Raw genomic sequence first — 13,050 nt, forward strand, 5'->3', positions numbered from 1 at the left:
CGCACCCTTTACGATGTCAACACACACCGTATTGCTGCGTCGTCTACCACCGGTAGCCATCTTGGAGAAAACAGGAAAACTGCGCAGGAAGGTCAACTCAAAAAGGAGCGTCTGCACAGCCCACCCTCTCGGTCTGAGAGCGAAGAGGTCATTGGTGAGACACTATGAGACACCAACCTGCTCCTAACATACACCCAGCAGGCCCAGACACTGCGAGACACCAACCTGCTCCTAGCACACACCCAGCAGGGCCGGACACTGAGACACCCAACCTGCTCCTAGGATACACCCAGCAGAGCCAGATGCTGAGACACCAACCTGCTCCTAGCACACACCCAGCAGGCCCAGACACTGCGAGACACCAACCTGCTCCTAGCACACACCCAGCAGGCCCAGACACTGCGAGACATTAACCTGCTCCTACCATACACCCAGCAGGGCCAGACACTGAGACACCAACCTGGTCCTGGCATGCACCCAACAGGGCGAAACACAGAGGCAGACACCAACCTGCTCCTAGCATACACCCAGCAGGGCAAAACACCGTGAGACAGACACGTACCTACTCCTAGCATACACCCAGCAGGGCGAATCACTGTGAGACAGGCACCAGCCTACCCCTGGCATACACCCGGTGTGAGACAGACACCTACCTGCTCCTAGCATACACCCAGTGTGAGACAGACACCTACCTGTTCCTAGCATACACCCAGCAGGGCGAGACTTTGTGAGACACCAACCTGCTCCCACACACAGACAAGTGATGTTGTCTGCACAACAATGGAGGCTCCTCCTTGTGTCTTGTTTGTAACTCTGTCATTTTGTAACTCCGTCCGTAACTTTTATCATGCATTCATGTTTTTGGCACTGACCTAAATCAATTAATAACTTGGCATTCACTCTTTTTTCTTTTGTATTATTGTCATAATCATAACCTGGTAATATTAACTGTAGTCTCAGCTCAACTCTGCAACACCAACTGCTCGGGATTTTGTCTTTCTTTTCTTTCATTCTTTATTGTATCAATCATTTATGACTTTATCACTACACTGCTTCCAAAATCTACCAGATATTTGCATTTATTTACATTTAAGGTCACAATCTTGACCCATTATATATGTTTGTTGTGATCATTTGTGTCAACACTGCCGCCAGCAGTCTGACCAGCTGCTTGCTGCCCTGCCTCACACACCTTCCAGTAAAAACATTGGCATTTAATTTTAAATTGCAAGTATCTTGACCTTATCACATTATTCACACTAGAAAGTTGTTACACTTGTAGGTATGTTCAATGATTCAATCACATACGATGACCGCTAACATTATCTTAGGACAGCCACTAGAACATCTCACGTGTGTGTATATAGATGCATACCCATGTATTCATATAGATACGAATACATATTCAGTTGTATGAATCTATACATATTTTTTTGTGTCCATAACCACTACAAATATCACCACCACGTTTACTAATTCTACAACTGCCGGTAACCGCCATGTCACTACCATTATCACCACCATCACCACCACTACCACCATCATGTGCCTCTGTAACTAATAACAATATAAGACAATCATTATACGATACCTGTAATTGTGAAGAAAAAGAAACGAGGATCTTTTTTATGCAGTCTCGTAGAAATCAATTTCGGAAATGTTCAATACAAAATTGAGCAGAGAGAACTAGCACATGTTAATTTTTCTATGAACTTTCATCTCGTAACTGTGACCAGTGTTTAAAATGTGAAGCCGATTGAATAAGGTGCTCTTAAGTTATATACGAGAAACTAAGATGGCGCAAGCAAACAACTGCTAGCTGATGGACGCCTCTGGAGTCACGTCGTGCAGTGTCTAAGACTCAACTCATAAACTGAAAAATTTTATACAGACAGGAGTTTTCGTTATTATTTTCACATTTCGTTTTGCCCATGTATTCTTTAAGATAGACTAATTAGATAAAAAAAATCCCATGGTTCCAAACTTTTAAAAAATATTATTGGCACTGACTACTTTAGCCACACACGATAAACTGAATGGTTACCATCCTTGCCCTAAGATGCATCAGCCATTGAATACCGAAGATATTCACAAGAGGAAGATGCATATATTTTGATTATATTGATTAATAAAAATTTCACAGCTTTACACACAACTTGGTCAGATCTGCAGCTACCCACAAAACATTCACTCTCCGCCATCCACTCACTTGGAGGCGCCTTTTTTGAAGTAAGCGTTACTCGAACCATTCTAAGATGCTGGCAATGGTCTCAATAATTTTGGTCACAACGCACCTGCACACGACAATTTTTATTAGAATCTGGACCTCGTTACCATAGATAAGCATTCAGAATTTGAATCCGATCGATTAAGGGATTTTTGAGTTATGAGCAGACAAAACATTCATTAAATCATTTATTGATCTTTCAGCGATTCTTAAATACTCTTCATGAAGTTTCAATTGAGTTTCAGTAGGTGCATATAGATTGCGATTGTCATCAAATTTACGCCAACAAACTGCCTCAAGACTGCCGCTTGTTTCCTGAAGAGTGACATAGAGAAAAAGACAAAAAGGGAAACTTACCCTGGACGTGCATTGTGGCAGAGACGGTGGAGGCGACCGCAGAGTTGGAGGCAGTGCAGGTGTATTTGCCGGCGTGTCTGCCGCGTATGTCAGCGAACACCAGGTTGGAGAAGAACTGGGAGTGGGTGACGGTGAGAACCGGGTCTCGAGGCAGCGGGCGGCCATTATGGGACCATCGGAGGCTGATGGGAAGGTCCCCACTCAGCAGCGAGCAAGCCATAGACAGACGCATTCCTTCTACCAGTCCCGGGGGAAACTTGAACTCCGCCAGAACTGGTGGCTCTGTAGTGGACAACACGAGTACACTGAGTGGGAGGAAAAACTGTGGAAACTAAGACGAATTTTGGTTACAGTAGGATCAGAGAAAGGTATCCCTGTATTCCATATTATTATTATTATAATCAAAGGGGAAGCGCTAAACCCGGAGGATTATACAGCGCCTGGGGGGGGGGATGTGGAAGGCATACAGGCTTAATTCGGGGAAATGGAGCACAGATCCAATTCCCTAAATCAAGAGCCCCTCACCAGCATCAAGGAACCTTCCTTGAGGGGACTGTATTCCATAACCCCAGACCCCTGTATGTCAATGAACGCGAAAAAATTAGTGCAGAGTGAGGTATAAGTTTATATTGCACTTAAGTATTAGTGTTCAATATATAAAGCGAATCAGATTTGGTGTTCACAGGTTGTCATATAGACTAAAATATCACACTTAAGAAAAAGGCAAATTAGGAAATGTACGATTCTAAACTATTTTAAACCTTCCGGTAAAAAACTCCAGCTTTAAGGTAACGTAAAACTACCCAGCGATATTTCTCAAGGAGGTGTTCCAGAAGCGTAGCATCTCAAGTGGAAGGTCAGGAAGACAAAAAATGGAGTTAAAGTCTTTACACAGCGCTCTGGCGAGTGGAGCTTACAAAATCTGAGCCAGTCGAAAGTTAACAAGCTTTGAAGCCAAACTGAAGTTAACTAGCTTGGCAGCTAACCAGTTTTGAAGCTAACCTAAAGCTAACCAGCCACAATATGAACTATTACGCTATCAGTGGTGAAAAATCAAGGCAGTTTCAAAATACTTCAAGGAAATCAATATTTAAATGATGCCAGTTTCTCCTTTAGAGAAAATGCAAATTGGGATCACCTGAGACCACAACAAATCCAAACTTTTCTCTAAGAGAACTTTACCGAAGTTTGAGGTTTACATAAGTTTGGACGTAAGTAATTAAGATTTATTAAACGAACTTGATGTATAAGTAATTAAGATTTATTAAACCAATTTCTTGTAGATAAGTAACTTAGATTTATTAAACGAACTTTACGTATAAGTAATTAAGATTTATTAAACGAACTTTACGTATAAGTAATTAAGATTTATTAAACGAACTTTACGTATAAGTAATTAAGATTTATTAAACGAACTTTACGTATAAGTAATTAAGATTTATTAAACGAACTTTACGTATAAGTAATTAAGATTTATTAAACGAAGTCTAATTATGATATTTTTCCTGATCAGAAGAAACATTCTTAAGTTACTTAACCAAAAAAAAAATTAATAAAATTGACGTATTAAAAGTTGAACACATCAGCATTAAAAGTTTAAAGCCGACCGGAAGAAGCATTCCAGAGTTTTTTTTTCAGAAAAGCCAGTATAATATGCATCTACACAGTCTGAAGTCGACAACTTTTTCATCATTTTCTTGAGATAAATCAGTAATTAAATATTAATGATGATCGTTTTTGCTATATTTTAATCATGAAAAAGAAGTAAACCAGTAGGGGTCATACAGCGCCTGTGGAATGCGACTCGATGGGATTCGACTCAAACAATGGAAGGATTAGTCAAATTCCCTGGATCAAGAGCTACCACCAGCATCAAGGGAAAATACTTAGTGCAATAGACATGCAGTGATACCTGGTATATCCGGCCTGCCATTATCCGACCATCGCCAGTATCCGAACAGGCTCTGGGAAAGAGCAAAATTCTAAAATTATTACCGAAATATCCGAACAGCCGTTCTGATACGGTAGAAGGCTGAATCAAACTTGGTGCGCACATTAGTGTACAGGTTGGCCACTAGGAGCCGCGCTCTTCACCTCCCTTTTAGCATTATTACAGCTGTGTTTTGCCCGAGTTATCTTGTGCATGGCACCAGAGGGCCAGGAATGTGCTTTTGAAAATAAAGGGAAATATTATCGCACGTGGATACAGGTTGGTCTAAGGCTGGGAAAACTACAGAAGACGACTTGCAGGACTGGCTACAGTGTGACCAAGACGACCCTGGTGTGCAATCTGACGGATGCAGAGATTGCAGAATCAGTGCTGTACACGGAACATTCCGAAAGTGACGATGGCAACAACGACCCAATGCCTCCAAGACCAAAAACTTCAGAATCAAGGGCAGGTGTAGAAACACTTTTGGAGTATTTGGAACATCCACTGTCCACAGCACATTTGAAAAGTTATGGTCCTGTGGTCCGTGAAATCCGGGAGGCTGTCATACGAGCCCAGGGTGTCTGGTCCCACCGCCAGGCGACGTTGGACTCATTTTTTAGACCTACGGAGCCGTTGCCGATGGCGATATGACGGTATGGATGCGCAATTTTTCTCCTCACGTATCCGAAAACTCCGTGTTTCTGAACAGGTCACTGTAATATTATATTGTTTCGATATTAAAAGTAACAAAATGGTCTCTACACACTCAATAATGGCAAGAGCTTTTACTAAGGACACACCTGTGTTGAAAGTTTAAAGACATTTATAGGAAGTTTTCCCCAGTTGTTACTACTCAAGGGACACTCCTTAACGCTGGTGAGGGGCTCTTGATCTAGGGAGTTGGATCTGTGCTCCAGTTCCCTGAACTGAGCCAGTTCCATCCCCCCACATGCGCTATATAATCCCTACGGGTTTATATAGCGCATGTGGGGGATGGAACTCTCCCCCATGATAATAATAATAATAATAGTAATAAAACAATAATGTAATAATAATGTAATATAATATAATAATAATAATAATAATAATAATAATAATAATAATAATAATAATAATAATAATAATAATAATAATAATAATAATAATAATAATGCAGTTGTCACAAGGCAAGAGACAGTGGGTAGGGCCGCACAACAGCGTCCACATCGCCTCCACGCTGCCAGAGTCCTGTGAACCCTACATAGAATATACCGGAATTGAATATTTGAAACCGATCGAATAAGTTATTCTCGAGGAGTAAAAGCATATTTTGGAGAAAGAAATGAGAATACTCTTGAAAATAGGAAGATGTAATATAAATGATTTAGAAAACCTACAAGTTGAACAATGAGACACTTATGCAGCATTTTATTGGAATCTTTACTGAGAAAAAGGTTCTCCAGCCATTGGCTTCTTGTCTTCCGTTCTTCTGGACTAAAGAAGCCGATGGCTGGCGAAACTTTCCAAAATAAAGAATCGCAAATATTACACAAGTGTTTTGTATTACACAATGTCCTGTATGAACCTGAGAGCTTCATACAGGAAAATTTTAGCCCTTAGTGGCTATAATAAGTCACTCTGTCTGACTTTTTTTTGGGTCATCCTATGTACTTTACACATATGCTTCTACGTATGATAATCTATGTAACTGTATTCGTCTATACCTGAATAAACTTACTTACTTACTCAATCTCCTCAATAATATATCGTGTTGCTGTATATGTGTACTGTTGACATGTCAGTCCTCCGTGACGAGAGACGCGACCATCACCACCTGACCACGTCTAGTGGCATCGCCGTTAAGATAATATTTCTCACAAACGATTTCATTTATAACCTTGTGTTGCTTCTACATTCATTCATGGTAAAATATGAATGAAGCATTAGTAACTTGTGTGACATTACGACTCACGAATCTAATTACTACCGCATTAATTCACCAGTTTTAACAACCATTATCAGTGGTAAAAGTTAAAACGTGTATCATCATTTCCATGTTAGTTAAAGGACACATGTGCACATGTTGCACATGTGTCCTTCTAACTAGGATATTGACGGTAATTCTTCCAGCATTATTAAAATTCTTAATTCCAGTTTATTAAAAGTACAGTGGTACCTCAGTATACGTCCGCTTTGGAATACGTCTGACTTGGTATACGTCCTGTTTGGTATAAGTCCAAGGTCCTGGAACGGATTAAGGACGGATACCGAGGTACCACTGTAATGGAAAATAATATTACGTATCTCATCACCTCCGACTCTATCATTTCTTTCTCAATAGTTGTAATAATTTCCTAGTCGTCATTGATAACAGCTTACATATTTTCCCCTATGAACAGTCGTTCACAGATAATACATAAGTCAGTCTTGATACTCAACATACGACAATGGAACTGAGGCCTCAATTCCGATATTTTCTTGTTAGCAGCTAGTAAAATTAGTGAACGACTAACTTTCTGATTCAGAATATTTCTAGGGTTAGATAAGACTCGTTTCATTACCTTAAGCAGAGCAAATTTGTTTTTCAAACACACGTAGATGTAAACCATTAACTGCCTCTACTGCAAGTTGATGATTACATTCCATACTGGTATCAAATTTCACATACTGAAGCCAGGGAACTTTGTATCAGCTCACGCCATTGTCCCCGTGAAGTGTTGTGTTCAGCTTCTGGGTATTTGTCATAATGCTTTCACTTTAATTGGTTAATCAAGGGCTGAGAGTGCACATATGAACCAGACATATGATCACATATGATCACAAAGTTTACTCTTAGCGGCATTTTTGGTGAAAGTGAAGAAATTGCACCTTGTAAATTCACGTTGCCTCCCCATTTCTTGATAAATGAGACACTTGTGCGACACTTGGGAAACCTTATTGAGGAAAGTTTCGCCAGCCAGTGGCTTCATCAGTCCAATACAGAGATGAATGGTGGAATATCACAAGGAGTTTGAGGTAATCAGTTTCTCAGCCTGGAGTCGATGTGAGTCCATCAATCATAAAACATCCCACAATAAAGACACCCGAGTGTTACAACAGTGTCTCATTCATCTACATGTCTGTTCTCTGAACCATTTATACACTACTCCCCATGACTTGTATGACATACCTGAAATGAAAGAAAAACTACTTTGGTCCTCCTCGATCATCTTTCGTGTATTACACCAGACTCGACTGAGTGACTAAACGTGTTAACCGCATTTCCTCTACGAACTGCGGTCGCGAGAAATTCAACAGATTGTAGAAGCAGTCTCGTCAGGTCACGAGGCTTCTGGCAACGTATTTTCATAAAAATTTTCCACATTTCACTAGATGATTAAATCTTCTATAAAGATACAATAAAACATGAAGATAGAATACAGACATTTTATTTCCATAAGTATATGTTACAACTAATACAGTCATAGTTGACATCATTTACATAAAATATAGAAATTCCTTAGTGATGTAGAGCATTCCTGGAAACCTTGTCCCCCAGGATGCCACCCACAACAATTAACTAATACCCAGGTACCTACATACTGCTAAGAGAACAGGGGCAGTAGGTGTAAGGAAATATGCTCAACGTTTCCACCCATGCACTGGATCGATCCTGTACATTCAGTGTGTGAGCTGGGAACGCCACCAACCTAGCCACGGGTACTTAGTAAGATTAAATAACAAACCTAAATGAAATATTAATTTTATATGATTAAATCCAGACTGAGTGTGACTTTACACCGGTGACTGCGGGAGGAGTGAGGACAAAACTGAGGTGATGATCATACTGACCTTCGTCCCTGGGCTCCACTCTCCATGAACACGACAAGGTGCCCTCCGTCCCTGGGCTCCACTACATGAACACGACAAGGTGCCCTCCGTCCCTGGGCTCCACTACATGAACACGACAAGGTGCCCTCCGTCCCTGGGCTCCACTCCATGAACACGACAAGGTGCTCACTGTCCCAGGGTTCCACTCCATGAACACGACAAGGTGCCCTCCGTCCCTGGGCTCCACTCCATGAACACGACAAGGTGCTCACTGTCCAAGGGCTCCACTCCATGAACACGGTAAGGTACTCTCTGTCCCTGGGCTTCACTCCATGAACACGACAAGGTGCTCACTGTCCAAGGGTTCCACTCCATGAACACGACAAGGTGCCCTCCGTCCCTGGGTTCCACTCCATGAACACGACAAGGTGCTCACTGTCTAAGGGCTCCACTCCATGAACACGACAAGGTGCTCTCTGTCTCTGGGCTCCACTCCATAAACCCGATAAAGCGCTCACTGTCCCAGGGCTCCACTCCATGAACCCGACAAGGTGCCCTCTGTCCCTGAGCTCCACCCCATGAACACGACAAGGTTAGGAACTTTAGACGTGAGCAATCTCGTCTTTACTAAACTGGAAGCTATGCCACAAACGTGCATCACTTACAGTGTTGTAGCCAGGGGTTTATACTTTGCTTCAGAATAATGACACACTACACACTACTGGCTCTACTGGCTTTACTGACACACTGCTGGCTCTGCTGGCTTTACTGATACACTGCTGACTCTACTGACTTTGCTGACAGACTGCTGACTGTACTGGTTTTACTGACACACTGCTAACTCTACTGGCCTTACTGACACTGCCGACTCTGCTGGCTATATTGACACACTGCTGACTCTATTGGCTTTACTGACACACTGCTGATTCTACTGGCTTTACTGACACACTGTTGACTCTACTGGCTCTACTGACACACTGCTGACTCTACTGGCTTTACTGACACACTGCTGACTCTACTGGTGGTTCCTTCCTAGCAATCATTCCTCTTCCATTACAACATTTGGTACATATCATGTTATGTCTTCTTGCTACCACGTACTTAGAAATTTCACCAGTTATTGAAAGTTGGTGGTGAATTTCACTATATGGTCATGCTGAGAATACAGTATATTCCATACCTTAAGGAATATATAGTACCCTAATTTCGTACCATACTGTATGATAAAAGATCAACTGTATTATACCAAATTCTGTACCGTTCTGTAATACATACAGAAAACATAAAATATGCAAAATATTGATATACTGACATACTGAAGTTCAATAAGTTCATGTACGTGATTTTTCAGTGTTAGGTAAAAGTACACAAGTGCAACTATGTGACATGTTATAATGGCAACGTTTCGCTCTCCAGGAGCTTCATCAAGTTGTTACAAACAATACAGGAACATAAAGGGTATATATAGGCTTAGAGTGAGGTGTTCCTAACACGAATAAGACAGCTTCCTCATCTCTGAAGTCTTAGCAAGAACAATAAACCCAGCCATCACATAGTTACTGCTGCTGATACTACATAAGAACATAACAGAGGAAGAACACTGATACAGACCTTCTCAAATCCAACCAATAACAAAAATATTTGTCCAGCCTATTTGTAAGCGACCCAGGCAATAATATTTAATAATCTTTTTACTCATGTACCAGTTGACTTTTTCTACCACTTGTACTACCACTACTACCACTAGTACTACAACTACTACATCTCACTCTAAGCCTAAATATACCCTTTGTGTCCATGAATTGTTTGTAACGGCTTGATAAAGCTCCTGGAGAGCGAAACGTTGCCACAATAAAATGTCACATTAATTGCACTTAGAATTACCTAACATATTGTCGGTAATTCTACAAGCGATTTATCATGAACACTGAGAGAAGTAGCAAAAGACCTGTGGCAACCAATAGTAATGATCAACATGTCTTTTCAAACAGGAAAACTGCGAAACAACTGGGAAACTGCTAATATTTTTCCCTTAAACAATGATTAGATGGTGGATGCAGACACGAGATAGTGAATGACATTCCAGTATCACTATAAAAAAAAGAATTCGAAACTATAAACGGGAACTATTTAGTTAACTATCTGGAAAGGAGCGACTTTTTAGGAAAAAAACGGCAGTTGAATTAAGGAAAACAAATCTTACCTAAAGAATCTACTGGAACGCTATGACAGAATAAGAGAAATCAAGGGGAAAATATCTGGATAAGTAGACCATATATTCTTGGATATTAAGAAAGCAACTGACACTGTACCACATTAGAGGTTGATTCACAGACTACAGAAAATGGCAGGGATACAAGAAGTGCTTTATCTTTTGACAAACAGATGCCATAAGGTGATGATAATGGTAAAGATAATACTTCTACCACTCTACACCTGTCATTCAGACAGTATATAAGTCTTGACGCTGTCGCTTGATCTCCACATTGTTTCAGAGTATGGAACAGAATGCTTCTCCAGGCTCAGGGACTGACAACCTCAATTCTTCGACTTTAAGGGTGATGAACTTATTACCTCGTCTTGACATCTCTACTGCACCTGCCTACTTTCTGTACACGACTGAAGAAGCCTACTGTGTAGGTGAAACGTTTCGGATTAAAGATGTCTAACTGTTGCTTATGTGCCGTACTTACCAGCCATAATACCAGTTGTTTCAGGATGGCAAAGTGCAGCCATTAGGATTCTCTTAGGGTAGGTTCTTGGACTTTTACGTATTTTGACATATATGTCCTGCCAGAGGAGACTGACTCCTATTTCAGTGTTTGCTGATGATGACAACTAGTGAGAGGAATACAGGACAAACTGCAAGAACGTTGAAACAATTCGTTACTAGAGTTCAACGCAAAGTAACTCCAAGGCCAGGGAGAGAGAGACCAGACAAGGAATACAACTTGACGCCGAGAAACCGCAAATGTTATCCAAGGAGAATGATCTTCGGGTAAACATTACACCCAACATATCGTCAGAGGTGGCCATATATTGCATAACATTTGCAGCCTATGCAAGGCGAGCTAATCCTGCAACTGCCTTCAGAAACCTTATTAAAGAATCTTTTACGATGCTTCGCAATAAATATGTTAGGCCTATTATAGAGAATAAATCACCAGATGAGAGTTTCAATCTGATGAAGCACGATTGAAAAGTAGAAAGGGTCAAAAGGTTTACAATAAGATTAGTTCCAGAACTGAGTGGCAAATAAACTGAATGAGCTAGATGAAGTGTTAGAGGCAACTCAATACATCGTTTCCAGAGTAGGTATCTTAGGGTTCACGACTCCAGAAGCCAATAATGATTGCGACTATTGGATGATTGGGAGAAGAGACTCGACCCTCTCAAACAGAGATCGGTGAATACAACTCTGTGAACACAGTTTGTTGAGTAAATGCACACTATCAGTTCAAAGGGCAATTTTTCTATAAACAAATTAGTACACAACTAACTATTGCTAGAATACACAAAATGGAAGGGTGTGACATGCGAGGAGTACGTTACAATTTCTTCGACGTATGTCACACGTCCATATATAGGCAAGCTCTCACGACCGTCTTTCTCATGATTGGCTGGTTCATCAGCCAATCATAAGAAAGACCGACAATTGTGTGAAGCTATGTCTTCAACTGATGGAGTGAAATAGGGAGACTTCCTTCTACTCTGGTCGAAGACAGTTCTCACTGTGTCTCTTCCTTGCAAATACCATCCTGTAAATATTCGCTGTAAATAGTGTAATTATCTGTATATTATTTGGTAAAGGAATATACTGATTATGAATTTATCTCTGCTGTCCCAGCGCTGCCTAGTTGAGTGTTTTGCTGACTTAGTAACGAACAGGTGAAGTAGGCCTATCAGAAATTGCATTTGTTCGAATAAAAGGAGATGAATGTCACTTCCAGCAATTTATTATAAAATCAGATAATATTCTTGTATGACGCTCGAAATCGTAATAGAAACGGATGGGACTTGATCCAATGGCAGGTCAGTACTAAAACTTGCCAGTAAGTTTTATGACTCGGCTGTCACGGTTCAGACCCCGCCCGTTCTGTGATCTGAAAAATTATTGTTTTCTGATTGAGTGAGACTCACAGAAAATGGTATCTCTAGTGAATAATAGATAGATGGAAGAGCTGAATAGGAGGGACAAGGATGTAGGTGGCATCTGCAAGATGTAATATTAGCTAATTTTAGAACAAAAGTAGAGAAGGACTAGGAAAGAAAAAGTTAAGTTTTGCTTCATAGTCTGGAAGAATGTGAAGGTGAAGCAACAGTATGGAGACTTCCGTACTGTCAAAGGTGAGGCGCAGCCTACTAGTAGAAGGAAGAATGTAATCATTGATAGGGCAGGTCCCTCTCAGTGTGTCTTACGAACCTATCGATACTGTGTACCATTATCATATTCACTTTGTCAAACACTGCAGCACAACGGTATTTCGGTACTGGAAGCATCTTCGATAACATTTTTTTGCCTGACTGCTAGTTACAAGTGAGAGGGACCCGCCCTCTCAGTGAGTACATTCTTCCTTCTATTAGTGGGCTTGACAGTATAAGTCTCCATACTGCTGCTTCACCTTCACATTGTTCCAGAACATGGAGCAAAACTCTTCTTCAGGCTGAGAGACTGACTACCTCAAAACTACGTCTTCAAGGGTGTGACTGATTACATCGCCTTTACATATCTACTGTTTCCTCT

The 13,050-nt window shown here is 40.9% G+C and overlaps 1 protein-coding gene across 1 annotated transcript in view; it reads right to left on the reverse strand.

The window, feature by feature from the left end:
* Positions 1 to 13,050, reverse strand: part of LOC128688200 (cell adhesion molecule Dscam1) — an 876,413-nt gene that overhangs the window by 439,041 nt on the left and 424,322 nt on the right. Inside the window, exon 11 of the mRNA XM_070086854.1 lies at positions 2,585 to 2,866. Within this exon, the coding sequence (XP_069942955.1) occupies positions 2,585 to 2,866 (282 nt within the window). The remainder of the gene's footprint in view (positions 1 to 2,584; positions 2,867 to 13,050) is intronic.

The sequence above is a fragment of the Cherax quadricarinatus genome, chromosome 19, assembly GCF_038502225.1.
Source record: "Cherax quadricarinatus isolate ZL_2023a chromosome 19, ASM3850222v1, whole genome shotgun sequence".
NCBI lineage: Eukaryota > Metazoa > Arthropoda > Malacostraca > Decapoda > Parastacidae > Cherax > Cherax quadricarinatus.